At 47.8% G+C, this 16409-nt stretch overlaps 1 protein-coding gene and 1 non-coding gene across 2 annotated transcripts; both read left to right on the top strand.

Moving 5' to 3' along the window:
• The first annotated feature begins 579 nt into the window (after window positions 1-579).
• On the top strand, window positions 580-3341 carry LOC112310261 (protein FRG2-like). Its single transcript, XM_053915713.1, has 4 exons — window positions 580-822; window positions 1488-1562; window positions 1724-1804; window positions 2079-3341. Exons 1-4 carry the CDS (start codon window positions 645-647, stop codon window positions 2537-2539), a joined length of 795 nt encoding a protein of 264 aa, XP_053771688.1. The 5' UTR covers window positions 580-644; the 3' UTR covers window positions 2540-3341.
• A 3084-nt stretch (window positions 3342-6425) lies between these two features.
• LOC112297930 (U1 spliceosomal RNA) lies at window positions 6426-6587 on the top strand. Its single transcript, XR_002974140.2, has one exon. It is a non-coding gene; the product is annotated as a U1 spliceosomal RNA (small nuclear RNA).
• Window positions 6588-16409: the final 9822 nt, after the last annotated feature.

Genomic DNA, 16409 nt, shown 5'->3' with positions numbered 1-16409 from the left:
CTTCGAGGAGCAATGGCACTCCTAAGAAGCACTCCTAACAGCTAACTGGGCACAAATTTAAAACCGGAGTCTAGCAACCACTGCTTCCAGAGGCATCTCACCCACTGCGCATTTGAGGGAAATGCCACAGGCCGAGCCTCCAAACCCCCGCACAATGGCCCTGCCATCTGAGTCCACCGTTCTTAATATTGTACTTCAATCCATTTCTCAGCCGACTTTTTGATGAAGACTAACTGGAGCTTTAAGGAAATATAATCAGTTGGGAGGGTCTTTGGGAGGAGCTAGGGCATATGAAAGTCCTCACACTCTATCTAAAAATGACAAAACGCTGCAAGTGGGAACCCTACAGGAATGACACTGCATTTATAATAAACCTCTATGGTTTATTGGAATCCCCATATTGGAAACTGCTGTTGGCGTAATTCTTGTGGCAGAGACCTTTTGTTGACAAAACACAATCAGCCACATTCCTACCTATATTTAGCCTACCTGAATCTCTAATGAGTAACAGGAATGAATGCTTTTCGGCCAATAGGAGTGAGCCACACCCCTCTAAGTGGCTCATAAAAGGCGGGCAAATCAGGTCAACTCTCACTTCTGGCTCTGGATGTGTCACAGGGAAGGTCTTCCATTTGGGCTCCAAGATGGATCCGGGAACAGAAAACTCAGACTCCCAGAGCCCCTCCATCCAAAGTGCCACTGACCAGCCGCCCCTCCAAAAGAACTCTTTTGAAGAAAGGCACTCAGATGTGGATCAGAAACTATTAGAAGAAAAAGGCAAGGATTCGTCCCAGTTAAGAGAGAATGGCATCCAAAGACCAGGTAAAAACGGGCTGTTTGTGTGGAGGCTGGAAAGAGGTTGGAGATCAGGGAAACCCATATTGTTGGCTTGTTTGTTTGTTTGTTTCATAATAACACATACCTCAAAGGGAGACCATAAAGATGAAATAACATTTTTACACATTGATTGATTGATTGATTGATTTTTTAATTTATTTTTGTTTTATTTTCACCTGAGAACATGCTTATTGATTAGAGAGAGGGAGAGGAAGGGCGAGAGAAACATCGATGTGAGAGAGAAACATTGATTGGTTGCCTCTCTTATGTGCCCCGATTGAGACCAAACCCCCAACCCAGGCGTGTGCCCTGACCAGGAATCAAACCCACAACCTTGCAGTTTATGGGATGACACTCCCACCAGCTGAGTCACACCATTCAGGGTGAAACCCAGTATTTTTGTCTCCGCTTGGGTTTCATTTTGACATAGGTGGTAGAAAACGTTACCTAGCCTGCAGGGTGCTTGAGGACCTGTGACAATGATCCTCTGGAACCTTGGTGCTCACGTCACACCTGACATTCGCCAAACACACTCAGTCAAGACAGTTGCCCACAAATACTGACAGTTGATGGAGAGAATTGTCCACAAGTAGGGGGTTCTGTGTGCCTTGAGTTTAGGCCAGTCACCTAAACTCCTTCTTTTTGTCCAGGGTCAGAGGCCAAGACAAATGAAGAGAACTGTAAGAAGAGGAAACTCGAGGGCAGAAATAGCCGCAATCTATCAGGTAAGGTTTTACTTTGGCGGGAAAGAGGGACAGGATATGAGGATCTGTCTCACTGGGCAGCGAACTGGGTGCTGCTCTGTGGCAGCCAGAACCTTGCAGATCCTGAACTCTAGGAATGGCAGGAAAGTGAGCAGTCACTGAAACTCACACTTTATCTGCAGAAGAAGCAGAAAGCTGCTCCAACTGGGAGAGCTCCAGGGAGAGGAAAAGCAGTTCCAGGGACAGCCTCCGCAAGACAGCAGGTAGGAAGTTACTTTTGGGGCCAGAGGTGCACAGAAGGAAAAGCGGGGAACAACCAGTGCATGGGCAGGAGGGGCTTTGCTTGGTGGTTTGGGAGACCCTGGGATTCAGGGAGCATTTGGGGACGTAGGATAAGTGTGGTCACATAGAAATAAAAGGGCTTGAAAGGAGCAGGGTAGCTGTGGGATTCCCCTGAGGGCACTGGCTGAGACCTGGGAATGACGATCCCCTGGGAATTAATCTGGCAGGTCTCTCACCTACAAGCTTCCTTTGCAGGAGCCTCTCTAGAAGAGATGTGCAGTGTGACTTTGGAAAGGATAGGAAAGGTCTCTGATGCTGAACAAAGTGGTGACAGCAAAGAGACTGGAAATGCCTGCCGTAGAAGAGCCAAGAGAAGGCGCACTGGGCACAGCAAGAGGCCTAGGTCACGGTCCTCTGGAATCCAGACCCCTCTACTTCGGAAAAGCCTGGTGACTTCCCTTCGCGCCATGTCTGAGGACATTAATCAGAACGTCGTTCTGCTGCAGAATCAGCAGCTTCCTTTCTCGCTGAGCTGGGAGAAGTACTCCCTGCTCACCCAGCTCCGGGAGCATCTGTACACCCAGGTGCAGACCTTCTATGCCATGGCCACCCAAGCAGCCTATGTCTTCCCTGCTGAGGGCTGGCTTGTCCCAGCCCCACTACCAAGTCCCTGGGGCCCAGCAGGGGATGAAGGAGAAGCCCAGAGTCCCTTCTAGGTGAGAAACCTGGGAAGGTCAGCCTCTTTCTCGGACAGGAGATGGCTGAGGCTGCCAGTGAATGCAATTAGGACTCAGCTAAGGGCACTGGATCCCATTCAGCTGGTGCAGCTCCGGGGCTACATCAGAGCTCTACTCCTTCCCAGATTCTCCCAGATGACCAGCAGGGCCTCTTTTCAAGGCAATGTGTTACTACTCAGTGGTCAGAACTGTCATTTAAAAATCTTAAAAAACAAGACTCAGATGGTAAACTCTGGCTTTCCATGTCCTCAAGGAAAAAATTTCCAAACTGTAAATTTTATGTTAGACACTTCATGTATTTTGAGTATCTTAAGAGAGCCAAGCATTATTTGAAAATGAGAACAACAATATGGGTGTAATTCTTTTATGTTTGTGTATTTTCAAGTGCAACAAAGACAATATATTTTCCTGTCCTCCTGCTTGAATTCTACAAATGCACGAACTCCTCCCCCTGTAAGCTTCACTCCCTGGAAGACTGGTATCAGAATCCTTAAATAGGCTTTAATTCTGTATGGAGAAATGCTTTTACTCTTCACTGTGATAAATTCATGGGGAAATCACCATGTCACTTTTGGTTCCCCTGTAGTTACTACATTATAAATGCTTATTGATCATATGTATTTACCCTTCAGCTGGCTTATTGATGTCTAATTGTAAATTTTCTTGTATTTAATAGATTTCAACATATCTTTTACAGGATACCAAATCTAATAATAAGCATTGCCATTTACTTAAGATGTCACTTTATTTTATTTTATATAGCATTTTATTTGCATTTCACATTGACTCATTAAGCAAATGTGTGTAACTTATATGAGAAAAATGAAATTAAATTTTAAAATATTGGTTTCTCCTTTGTCTTATTTCCATATTACACAGTGATAAAAAGTTACTATTTCACGTATTACCTATGTCCAGCAATCACACATTTACTGATATAAATTAGTTTTACTGCATGTCTGGGTTGGAAGGGTGTTTTGTTAGTTTCACGTCTACAGGATCTCCCCCTTGACTTTCCTATACCTAACAGTTATTCTCTGAAATAAAGAGTGTAGTTTTTTACTCCCATGAACGGGGCCAATTCAATGATAATATATTACACATCAAATTGACCATAACATGACTTCTTCAACATATACCCGTGTCTACAAAAATTACAATAAACACGTTATATCTGGGGAATGGGAATTAAATTACACTAGGATAAAAAATACCTGAAATAGACTTCTGGCCAACATGGAGGCGTAGATAGATACACTTTGCCTCCTCACACAACCAAAAGAAGGACAAAAACAAATTTAAAAACAAAACATAACCAGAACTGCTGGAAAGTTGAACTGTGTGGAAGTCTGACAACCAAGGAGTTAAAGAAGAAACATTCATCCAGACCAGTAGGAGGGGCGGAGACGGGTAGCTGGGTGGAAAGGAATCACTACAAGGCAGCGGCTGGTGGAGTGGACTGTGGGAAACTGTTCCAAGCGTGGGAAATGTGGCTCAGCCCCCACTCGGAAAAGCCAGTGGGGAGCGAGGTTGGTGGGCAGGACCCACGTCCATGGATAAGTTCTCCAGTGGGAAATCAGGCCTGCATTGTACCTAGACTGCTACGAGACTTGCTCTTGCTAAGGACTCCCTCACCCTGAGGCAAGCAAATGTTTACTGAGTATCTTTATCTTCCTAAAATCTGGGCTGGACCTTCCAGGTTTGGAAGCTAGCCGTTTCAACCACTTCTCCCTTTACATTGCAAATATCCTTCTTTGATATATTCAGCGACACCCTCTCCTTTGTCTGCAAAAGATAACCACCCAAAACAAACCTTTGCATAGTAAAGGAGGACCTTCTTTGATGTAAGCGGCCTAGAGGCCTAGAAAAACAATAAAAGCCTGTCAAGGCAAGGGTCGGGGCGCTCCCCTCTTGAGGGAGTGGGCGAGGCGCTCAGAGGCACTCTCCTCTTCAGAGAGTGGCTGCGCCGTCCCTTTTTCCCCACAGGATCTCTGTAGTCCGTGTGTATGCCAATACTGCTACCACAACGGATCCTGCTGGCCAGGATCCGCGTCAGTGGACAGTCCAACAATTGTGTGCAGGGAAACCAAGAGGAACAACTGGGGAGTGAGACAGACCATGGAACACAGGGTTCCAACACAGGGAAATAAAGCTTCAACACCTCTGGGAATGTAAAAGAGGCTGTAAAAACTTGTGGGAATTGCAGTGGTGGGAGACACTCTCAGCCTCATGGGAGAATTTGTTGGAAAGACCTACAAGATCCTAGAACGTACACAATCCCACCCACCTGGGAATCAGCACCAGAAGGGCCCAATTTGCTTGTGGGAAGTGGGAAAAGTGACTCAAAGCCGGCCGAGAGCCGAGCGAGCAGCATTGTTCCCTCTCAGAATCCTCCCCACACCCAGCACCACAAGGCAGTGACCTGGATATCCCTGTCCTGGCAAATACCAAAGGCTTCACCCCTTACTATGTAACAAGTACACTGAGACAAAAAATTACGGCCCAACTGAAAGAACAGAGCTAAGTGATGAAAAGATAGATGACCTATCAGATGCAGAGTTCAAAACACTGGTAATCAGGATGCTCACAGAAAAGGCTGACTATGGTCACAAAATAGAGAAAGAAGTGAGGTCTATGCAAAGTGAAACGAAGAGAAATGTACAGGGAACCAACAGTGAAGGGAAGGAAACCGAGACTCAAATCAACAGTTTGGACAAGAAGGAAGAAATAAACATTCAGCCAGAACAGAATGAAGACACAAGAATTCAAAAAAAATGAGGAGAGGCTTAGGAACCTCCGGGACAAGTTTAAACTTTTCAACATCAGAATTATAGGGATGGCAGAAGAAGAGGAAAAACAAGAAATGGAAAACTCATTTGAAAAAAATATTGAAGGAGAACTTCCCTAATCTGGCAAAGGAAATAGACTTCCACGAAGTCCAGGAAGCCCAGAGAGTCCCAAAGAAGTTGGATCCAAGGAAACACACAGCAAGGCACATCCTCATTGTATTACCCAAAATGAAAGCTAAGGAGAGAATCTTAAAAGTGGCAAGAGAAAAGGAGACAGTTCCCTATAAAGGAGTTCCCATAAGACTCTCAGCTGATTTCTCAAAAGAAACCTTGCAGGCAAGAAGGGGCTGGAAAGGAGTATTCAAAGTCGTGAAAAGCAAGGACCTACATATCCAAGATTACTCTATCCAGCAAAGCTCTCATTTACAATGGAAGGGCAGATAAAGTGCTTCCCAGATAAGGTCAAGTTAAGGGAGTTCATCATCACCAAGCCCTTATATGAAACGTTAAAGGGACTTATCTAAGAAAAAAGAAGATGATCGAAAATAAGAACAGTGAAATGACAACAAACTCACAATTAGCGACAACTGAACCTAAAACAAAAAATAAAAACAAACTAAGCAAATGACTAGGACAGGAACAGAATCACAGAAATGGAGATCACATGCAGGGTTATCAGCGGGGAAGGGGAGAGAGGAACGGGGGAAAAGGCACAGGCAATAAGAAGCATAAATGGTAGTAACAGAATAGAGAGGGGGAGGTTAAGAGTAGCATGGGAAATAGAGAATCCAAAGATCTTGTATGTACAATCCATGGACATGAACTAAGGTGGGGAAATGCCGGTGGGAGGGGGGTGCAGGGTGGACAGGAATAAAGGGGAGAAAAAATGGGACAACTGTAATAGCATAATCAATAAAACATAAAAAAAGGAAAATACCTGATTTAGATGTAAGAAAAATATATAATATATATGAGAAAAACTGAAAATTTTCCTTTTGTTTTTTTCTTGAGCCCTGGCCCCATTGTATCCAGGGTTCTCCATACTGCTGAAGGAATACAATATTCTCTAAAATGAGGTGCTTCCCTGGTAGGGGAAGTACCATGATCAGGAGAGTGGTCTCCCCAGGATTGGGCCACCCATTGTTTTCTGTGTGTGCTGTCCCCTGCGATTTCTCCAAATGTAGGAAACTCAACTGAAGAATTTGTGGTAGTGGGGTCTGCATTGGTGGTCTCCCCTGATAACTTGTGTTACAAGAGTAATTGTTTTCCCTGGCTGGTGTGGCTCAGTGGATTGAGTGCTGGCCTGCTAACCAAAAGATCACCAGTTCAATTCCCAGTCAGGGCACATGCCTAGGTTGCGGGTCATGTCCCAAGTAGCGGGTGCACGGGAGGCAACCACACATTAATGTTTCTGTCCCTCTCTTTATCCCCCCTTCACCCCTCTCTAAAAATAAATGAATGAATGAATGAATGAATGAATGAATGAATAGCAGATACACTTTGCCTCCTCACACAACCAAAAGGACAACAAATTTAAAAACAAAAAACAACCAGAACTGCCAGAAAATTGAACTGTGTGGAACAAAAACAAACTAAGCAAACAACTAGAACAGGAACAGAATCACAGAAATGGAGATCAGATGCAGGGTTATCAGTGAGGAGGGGAAGCGAGAAGAATGGGGGAAAAGGTACAGGGAATAAGAAGCATAAATGGTAGGTACTAAAAAGACAGGGAGAGGTGAAGAATAGTATAGGAGATGGAGAAGCCAAAGAATTTTGTACGACCCATGGATATGACCTAAGGGGGTGGGGAATGCTGGTGGGAGGGGAGGTGCAGGGCGGATGGGAATAAAGGGGAGAAAAAAATGGGACAAGTGTAATAGCATCCCCAATAAAATATATTAAAAATAAAAGAAAATGATAGCATACCTGTCATTTTTAGGTTTTTTGAAAACAATGTGCAGTCATTTGTTCATTCATTCTTTAGAGATTTCAGCACTCTGATGAGCAGTCTTGTCACACGTGGGCACAGGTAACCGGGTTCTTGGTGATCAAGGACAAAGAATTGAACCGAACACACAGACAGTATACAGCAGAAAGAGAGAGAGCAGATTTATTGAGGACAGTAAACTCCACAGAACATGGGAGCGGGCCAACTCTGAGCAGAGATTGACCTCAGGGGCTGGAGGGCTTCTATTCTTATTGGGCGGATCCTTCCTGGCTAGTTTTGGCGGGCTTTTATTGCTCATGTGCAAGTAGTTGTATTACTTCACCTCAACTGGAGGTTCAGCATCTACTTGTAACAACAGTAGAGAACTCATAATGGGCCTTACGGATATCACAGAGGTGTCAGGACGAAGCTTTTGGTGGTTGCTGACCCTGGGTGTGTCTGGGGGCCATGTCTCAATCACCCAGGGCACTATTTGCAGGTTTCTCTCCACCCCTTGACCCCAAGGGGCAACAAGAGCCACCCAATGCATGTGGGAGGAGGGTGTCAGTCTTTTACTTTCCAAGGCCACGTCCAAGTGGCTGTTTGCCCTCACTCCAGGCCCTCAGGTGCAGGCAAGGCAATATTTCCCTGTTTTCCCATGCCCGGTTTCAGCAAAGCACCCTTAGTCTGTATCCAGAGCTGAAATGGAGTAGCAGTGTGGTGGAGCAGCGCTTCCACGGGGGCTGAGCTCCCGTCCGACTCCTCCCATTTAGATTCTAGAGGACAGTCCATAAGCGTTTCGTCCAGCCAGCCAGCATTGGTGTGGCAGCCACGGCTCGCAGGCCCTGCTTTAAGAGACTTTCGTACCATTCAATCACTCTGGCAGCTCGAGAGTGATAGGCTGCGTGGAACTTCCAGTGAATCTGCAGGTCTCGAGCCCGTTGTTGCACCAGGGGCCCAGCAAAATGAGTCCCCTGGTGACTTTCAATTATCCAGGGTCGACCATAGGCAGCACATAACCACTCCAGCGCAGCAGTCACTGCTTTCTGATCTGGGTGCCGTGCGGGGTAAGCAGCTAAAAGTCCAGTAGCCGTGTGCACACGTGTGATTGCATACCTACACCCCTCTGAACTAGGTAGGGGCCCAATCACATCAACCTGCCACCAGGTCGGCGCTGCTGTCCCCGCAACTCCTGTCCAGTAGTTCCCACAGGCCTCTGGGGATGCTCTCATGAGCAGACAACACAGGTTTCACAAGCTTCCCGCACCTCTGCTAAGGTGACAGGTAACCCCTAAGTTTTTATAGTAGACCATGTGGTTTTCTGTCCTGCATGTAAGAGGCGATGGTGTAGCCACTGGGCTACTTCCCTTCCTGATGGGCCGGTGGGCACTGTTTCTAGCCACCGCACCTTGGCTAGAGTATCGACCTCATCATTCCCAGGGGAGGCAAGGGGTGCATGGGTGGTCCCATGAATACAGTGCTTTGTTTCTGGTGGCCTAATTCCCAGAGGTCTTGCCACAAGACCTGTCCCCTGAAGGGCCTATGCATAACCATCCATTTATTTGCATGCCCTGTAGAGATCCATAATGTGAGCCCCCGGTCCTCCGCCCAACTACCTGTGCCAATAGTCCGGGGCGGGGTGGGGGGGGGGGTGCTTCACTGGCAGCCACCTGCCACGCAGCTCCCAGTTCTGTCACTGCCTACTGGGTCCGACACCAGTGTCAAACAGATTGTGTCTGTTTCTGGTTGAATTGCCACAGCAGTCCACACAGCAGGCTGACACCTGCTGGACCCATCAGTATAACAGGCATCTGAGGGAATAGGTGCCTGCCTTTCACAGAATCTGTTAGCTTTCCTATAGTTCCTCTATAGGGACAGGAACAATAGATTTTTCATCTACATAGGAAACAGGACCTAGCACTCTTCCTGCAGCTCAGCCGAAAAGGAGCTAGTGGACAGAGTACTCCTTTGTTGCAGATAAGCCCCCCACTTAGCTAACGTGGGAGTCTGAGCTGTCCCGCTACGATGCTTGGCCATCCAGTCCCGGACCCAACTTGCGACGGCATACGTGGTGCTTACTGTTACGGGGACAGTTCCTGTTATGGCCTCTGTGGCTAACCGGGCAGCAAACACTGCAGCCAGCTGCTTTTCAGTCAGGGAGTACCGTGCCTCTGCTCCCCTCCATATTGGGACCAGAAACCCAAGGGTTGACGTAGCTGTTCTGATTGCTGCCACAGACCCATTCAAAACTTCCCTGGGTCACATGCACATCTAACTCACAGAGTCTAGCAGGATGCAGAGCATGCAAGCCCTGGGTGTGTTTAGTGATGTGCTTTGCTCCTTGGAACGCTTGTTCTGAGGTCAGCGTCCAATCCCAGCTTGCTCCCTTTTCCCCCAAAGCATACAAGAGGCAAATGACCTGTGTGAGGTGAGCTCAAATGCTCTCCAGTACCCAGCAGGCCCCCCAGTGTCTGGAGCTGTTTCACAGTGGGAAGGTGTGGCCACTTAGCCAGGCCCTCTGCCACAAGCCTGTGACACAAAGTTGGGCTGTGCAAGTGCCCTGGAGGGAGCCCTGGAAGGCTCCATTGTCAGCCCTCCCAGGTGAAGGCAAACCTAGCTGGACCCTCCAGAGCAACGACAATGGAGAAAAGGCATTTGCTAGATAGCTACAAAGTGGTAAGTTCCCAACTCATTAGTTAACTGGTCCATCAAGTCCACCACAAAAGGGACCACTGCGTGTATTGGAGGAACAACCTCATTGAGCTCCTGGTAATCTACCATCATTGTCCATGTGCCATCTGGCTTCCTCACTGGCCACATGGGGGAGTTAAAGGGACCGTGAGCAGCCCTAATTATCCCCACCATTTCCAACTCTCCTACAGTTACCGCAATTTCCTATGTCCCCTGGGCAACTGATATTATTTCGCCACTGTTACCTGTCGTGAGGGTGGCAGCTGTATGGGAGGATGCTCAGCATGTCCCCGCAGAATGGCTGTTACCGTTCGCACCCTCAGGTGAAACTCCTCTGTGGTTGTGTGTAACCACAGTGCTTGGAGCACATCAATACCCAGGGTATACTCAGGAACGGGGGAAACGTAAACAGTATACTCATAGGCGGGCATATGCCCAATACCCAGAGAGAGCCGCACAGCCTTCACCCTCACCCTGTGTCCTCCACAACCCTCAAGAGGTCTCAGGCCCTGGAAACTTCTCAGGGTTTCCATGTAGGAGGGTACATTCAGCTCCTGTGTCCACTAGGGCCAAAACCTGCTGGACATTTGCAGGGAACCAATGGATAGCCAATTGAACATGTGGGTCCGGTCCCTGGCCTTACCCTGTACACGGGTTCCTCGGCCTGCCCCCTATTCGAACGTCCAAAGGCTATCTCCTCTCTCTTCTCAGGAGGTCGACACAGCGAGGTTGTCTTCCAGCCAGACTGGATCGGCCTTTGCTTCACGTTCCCAGTCTTCTTCCTCACCACCTTCTTCTTCTGGGGATGCAGGAAGTGTTAGTCAGCTCACAGCTGCTTCCAGAGCTCTAAAAGGTAAGAGCTTGGATTCCTATTAATCTTATTTCAATCTGCTCCAGCCCCTAAAAGATCTGACCACGTCTGCGTTCTGGTCACCCACATGGGAGTGCTGTCTGACCGAGAAACAGAGGGACTTTAAGATACTGCTGAATTGCTTTTTGCTGGCAGCAACACTTGCTACAATCCCAGTCTCGCCACAATCGTGGTGGTGACGTCATTAATATGACAGCTCACAGACCGGGCTAAGGTCACCGGGAGCGATCAGAAACAGGTGGGAGGAGCGTGCTGCTGCAAGAGATCCTGCATCCCTGCTGGTGAAATTCATCCTCAGGGCCCTGGGTATTGGGATTGAACATAGCCTGACGCATGCCCAACTCCTGCAGGATCCGCACTGAGTCCTCAAAGGACCTCCACTTGCTCACAGTGTCTGGCACATCTCCCGCATTCACCCAGACTGTACGAACAGCTGCCGTGACCCACTCCAATAGCAAAAGCGAGCCCTGCACCCTTCTGTACCGCCGGCTATTCTGCATCCGTGGGCTCCGAGACCGGTGAGTCATGACAGCAGCTAACTTTTCCATCTCATCGTCAGTGCACTTGATGCAGTCCACCCCTAAATCCCGCAGGCACGAAAGCCACAGTGCTAAGAGCTCCCCGGGTAGGTGGTGAAACTGATTCGTGAGATCCACCAGTTCGGCCTGTGTGTGAGGGGGATAGGAGGTATGTTCCACCATCTGAGCGGGACCAGCCATATCTGCCCTGGGCGCCAGGGGCTGCTGGGACTTCATTTTCTCTAATGCCAGTGAGTGGGCCTTCTGGGAACGCGGTGGCTCATTGCTGTCCTTTTCTGCTTCCCACTCCTCTATTGTGGCGGGGGAAGGAGATAGTCGCTGCTCCGTGACTCGGGGCTCTTCCTCTTGTGTGCTGATTCTGGCTTCCAGGGCGTCTTCTCTCCCTTGAGTTCACATAGCTTTGCTGCATTGCAAAGTGCAGTCGAAGTCTCAGCTTGCAAAGTTGAAAGAAACACCCAGCCCATGGCCCTGCAGCCACGCAGATTCTGGGCTTTTCTAGGGCCTCCGGGATCACCCGCAGGGCCTTCTCTTTTGTGTGGGGTGTGCCACTAACATCTGGACATCCCCAGGGTGGGGCCCAGGATGCCAGGAGACTCAGCACCTCATACCACATCCTGGTGACTGGCCACCCACCGGGCCCCCCTCTGGGGGGTCCCGCTACTGGCTCCTTCTTCTCTGCCCCACACTGCAACAAGTCCTGCTGACCTACTGGCAACTCCAATTGTCTTGCAGCCTTCCAAGCCCAGGGAGGGTCACTTGGGATTTGGGCACATGGAAGGAAATGTGTGGAGCTACGGGAATGCCAGACATGCCTTTATTCAAGGGAGGGGTGACCAACCCAAGACTCAAGTCATGTGTCATGCAGCGAGAAGCCCCATGTCCCTTAAATACTAAATGTACAAAAAGCCGGCAGGGTGTCAAAACTATATAACGCAGCGTGATTTTGTGTGTGTGGGCTCATTCAAGGTGATGGGAATATAGTTTATTGGACCCAGTCTCCAGGCTATGGGAACTCTGCTTATCTTCGTTACCCAGACATCTGGATGAAGGAGCCAGACTGACTCTGTTTACCCTACAGTACTGTCAGTGTGGTCACACAGCAGTGAAAGAATTCACAAAGGGAAGAAAATGTAGAGAATAGTTTTTATTCACCCTCTAGGAAAGGAGGAGGTCATGGTGTGGAGAGATACACCAGCATTGGAGGGTGGGAGCTTTGAGCTGGTATTGGGTTATAATGGGATTAAAAAAGGGTGGGTGGTTGCTGTTGAGTGTCGCCTGGGCTGTTGGGGCATTGTAACCTCGAGGCTGCAGTTAGTTCCAATGTTACCTTCCACCTGTGGCTGTAGGGAGAGGTTCTTGCTTTCAAGTCCTGGGGACATAAACTCAGAAGAATAAAATGGCAGTCATGTTTACCACGGTCATAGGCCTGCTAGGTAAATGCTGCACCAATAGCAAAGGGTGCTGACTTTATCCTTTCATTTCCCTCTCTGGTTTTAAAATGGATTTATTCTTTTTTTAAAGATCTTATTTACTTATATTTTAGAGAGAGGGGAAGGGAAGAAGAAAGGAGGAGAAACATCAATGTTTCTCTGGGGACCTGGCTTGCAACCCAGGCATATGCCATGACTGGGAATCGAACCTGCAAACTTTTGGTTCACTGGCCCGTGCTCAATTCACTGAGCCACAGCAGCCAGGGCTAAAATGGACTTATTCTTAATGACCTGGCCCAGTTCTGTTGCTGGGGAGTAGGGTTGAAGGTCTCTTCTTCTGTAACTACTTCAGGCAGGCGAGGGATATAGAGCTGTCCCTGACTGTGTTTCTGGGTATGGGTTATTGAGGAGAAGGGGGTGGAATTGGACAGCCCAAAAAGCGAGAGCCATGGCTGGAGGCCATTTGTGGTGGGAATCTTTCAGAGCCTGATGCTCTGTTGAACGAAGGATATGACATATTTGAGGAGACATGACCTAAAACCAAGAATAAAGAAATAGGTGCTATAGGTCCTAGGAAGGGAATCAGAACACAAGACCAGATATTGGCCTTAAAATCCCAGAAAGGGAAAGGCAGAGTAGTAGTTGAATTCCGTATGGTTGACACTGCATCAGTAGTTCTCAGCAATTCCAAGTCACAGGATGAAAGAAAAAAATGAAACATCAGCTTGGAGGAAAACTAGGACTCAATCAGTTTGTGGGTGACAATTGGACATTGCGATGTCCGTTGAGACACAATTTCTCTCCCTAAAATCATCCTCATTTTATTACAGAGACTGCATTAAGTCCAGTTTCAATTTGGCCTGATTATTCACATAACACCACAAGAATAGTAATGGATCATACGGGCTCTTTCAGATCTGCTTTGCTGGAATTTTATAGGGAACTTCGGATTGAGCTTTAGTCAGTCTCTCAGGGCAAAGAAGCCAAGTCATACAGCTGCCATTTGGGTTTTCCTGAAATACCTCTTAGTTTGAGTGGATTCCTCAAGTTCTTGAGGTTCCCCAAAATGTCTTGAGGTTCCTTCCTTGCCATCTTTCAGGAAAGCAACCTTCATTCCTTACCTGGAAAGACTGTCAGGAATCACATGACCAGGCAAAGCAGCAGGCTATTTCTCTAAGCGGCTCTTATTGGCTTCAAAAGTCAACCTTAATTCCTGTTAAGGTTTTCTGGTGACATCCAGAGTCCAGATATGACTCATGCGATTATGACATTCCAGACACATACTTGGTTAATAAAAACATATTTCAAAACTGGTGCTATTATAGAAAAAACACATTCTTATTGGTTTTATGCAAATAAACGTATTGCCATGAAAAAAAAATACTCATTAAGAGTTGCCAAATTTTTGAGGAATTAGGCAGGGAGAAAAATATAAATATTTCAATATTGCTTATGAGGGTATAATTTAGAAATTGTTCTAGGGAAAAACCTAACAGTATCCAAGGTTCCAAAACACTGTACATGACTTATCAGAAGTGTGCAGTGAACACTGGAAGCAGTTCATAAACTCCCAATGTGTGGGTCACAAACACCCAGAGTAGCACTGCTTGATGTCCCCACAGAGGATCATCAGTCTTGGCTTGTCCAGTGTCACTGACAAGACACCTGCTACACCTGAGAGCTTCCTGTTTGAACTTGATCTTAAATCTTTGAAAGTTCTTCTCTGGGGCAGCTTGAAATTTCTAGAAAATCTATTTTGATCCAAATATATGTATACAAATAATAGTTATTATTATTCTGTTTGGCCAAGCTTCCCATGTAATTTTGAGCATATTAAGTGGTCTAATTAGTTCAAAAACTTCTTTTTTTGTGTGAGGAGAGGACAAATCCTTGAGGTATTCCAGGGGCCCATTGGAATAACTGAGTCATTTCTCTGTTTTTAAAATTTAAACCTTGGGAGAGGTGTTAATTTAAACAAAAGATTACACATAAACCTTTTGTAAAACAACACATTTTTGGCAATAACCCTAAAAGGCATTAATCAAAGTTGAAACCAGATTTAATGTCAAATACTTTGTCCAAACCACAGGATCCTGTTTAATTTATAGTACTTTTTAATTTCCTTTTAAAATTTTTTTATGTTTTATTGTTGTTCAAGTACAGTTGTCTCCATTTTTACCCCACCATGCTCCCCTGCCCCTCTCATCCTCACCTCCCACCCTTGAACCTACCCCCCTTGGCTTTGTCCGTGTGCCCTTTATATATGTTCCTTGATGGCCCTTTCTCTATTATCCTTTATTACCCCTCTCCCCCTCCCCTCTGCTTTAGACCAATAAAATATTACACCCTAGGTAAGCCATCCGGAGGTGGAAAATGCACAGCAAGTAACACAAGAGACAAGTGTATCACATACAGACCACCCGCATGAAGACTGAAGACGTAAAGACCATACGCATCATTTGAATAACTAATTTTTGTAAAGAAAGTATAAGATTTCTCTTATTTGCTTTTGACAACTTTCAAGAAGACTAGAAAAGGGATGGAAGGTCCTAAATGCAAAGCAAGAAGAAGTGTTGAAACTCTCAATAAAAGCTTTAAGCCTGTTAATGAGTGGTGGAAATAGTCTCGACTCCAAGTTTAGCAGCAGGAAGAGCCTGGGTGGGGGTGCTTTGGCCCCTGCAAAGTCAGAAACCTGGTGACAGAAGTACAGTGAGTGAAGAGTAGCCAGTGAACAGAAGAGGAGACTGCTCTTCGCTATGTGGCGAAGTTAGAGGCTGAAAGCAAGCCCAAAGGCTCGAATCTGCACCCTGGTGAAAAGCCTCCAAGCACAGGAGCTGCAACAAGCCCCTTCTCCGATTGTAGTGAGCGATTCCGGGAAAAAAGTGGGGCGGGGAGGGGGAGAAGAAACTGAGTTCCCTGAGGGCCTGCCCAGTAATACAGAAAATAAATCACAGCAGCCTGTGGCGCCTGGGGGATCCCCTTCCCTCCCCTGCCCCACACAGACAAAAGAACACAGTTGCCGAAAACAACCGGGCGGGAGGACTGCAACCCGGACCCAGACCTAGAAAGCTCTGCTCCAAGTGCGCTGATGAGAAGAGGTGGGGCCCCCGGGGCCGAAAGGCTTGCGCTGCTGCGCCTGCTGCCCACGCTTTACGAGCGGAGAGGAGCGTTGTGGGGCGTTCTCGGATATGGTGCCGGAGCGAGGGGGGCAGCACTTGGCCTGGGGGTGGCAGGGCTCCCGGCGCAGGCGACGGGCCCCGCTCCGTGCCAGCTGTGTTGGACAGCATGGGGCTCGCGTCCCTGGTGGCCGAAGTGCTGTCGGCCGAGGTGAGCAGACGCGGGACGCGGGCTCTAACCCCACACGCCCTGGCGCCCAGCCACCTGGCCATACTGTTGATTTAGCCCGCGGCCTTGACACCGTGGGAGCTGCTAGAGCTGGTGGTGCGACCCGGGAGGCTGCGGGAAAGCAGGGCGGAGCTGGCGCAAGATGGCGAATCAGGAGCCGGCGCCCGGCAAGCGCGCTGGTAGGGAGGGGTGGCGACAGTGAAGCCGGCGTCCACGAACGCTGATGCGCAGAGCCCACGGCAGCAGCGGGCCGG

The sequence above is a fragment of the Desmodus rotundus genome, chromosome 12 (genome assembly GCF_022682495.2).
Source record: "Desmodus rotundus isolate HL8 chromosome 12, HLdesRot8A.1, whole genome shotgun sequence".
NCBI lineage: Eukaryota > Metazoa > Chordata > Mammalia > Chiroptera > Phyllostomidae > Desmodus > Desmodus rotundus.
The sequence above is the reverse complement of the archived record's forward strand: the minus strand, read 5'-3'. Positions and strand labels throughout refer to the sequence as shown.

Excerpts from the sequence above, each read along its gene's own strand:
- LOC112310261 (XM_053915713.1), top strand. The coding sequence starts at position 645 with ATGGATCCGGGAACAGAAAACTCAGACTCCCAGAGCCCCTCCATCCAA. Across the intron at positions 823-1,487 it reads GAATGGCATCCAAAGACCAG|GGTCAGAGGCCAAGACAAAT; the intron begins GTAAAAACGGGC and ends CTTTTTGTCCAG. Across the intron at positions 1,563-1,723 it reads AAATAGCCGCAATCTATCAG|AAGAAGCAGAAAGCTGCTCC; the intron begins GTAAGGTTTTAC and ends CTTTATCTGCAG.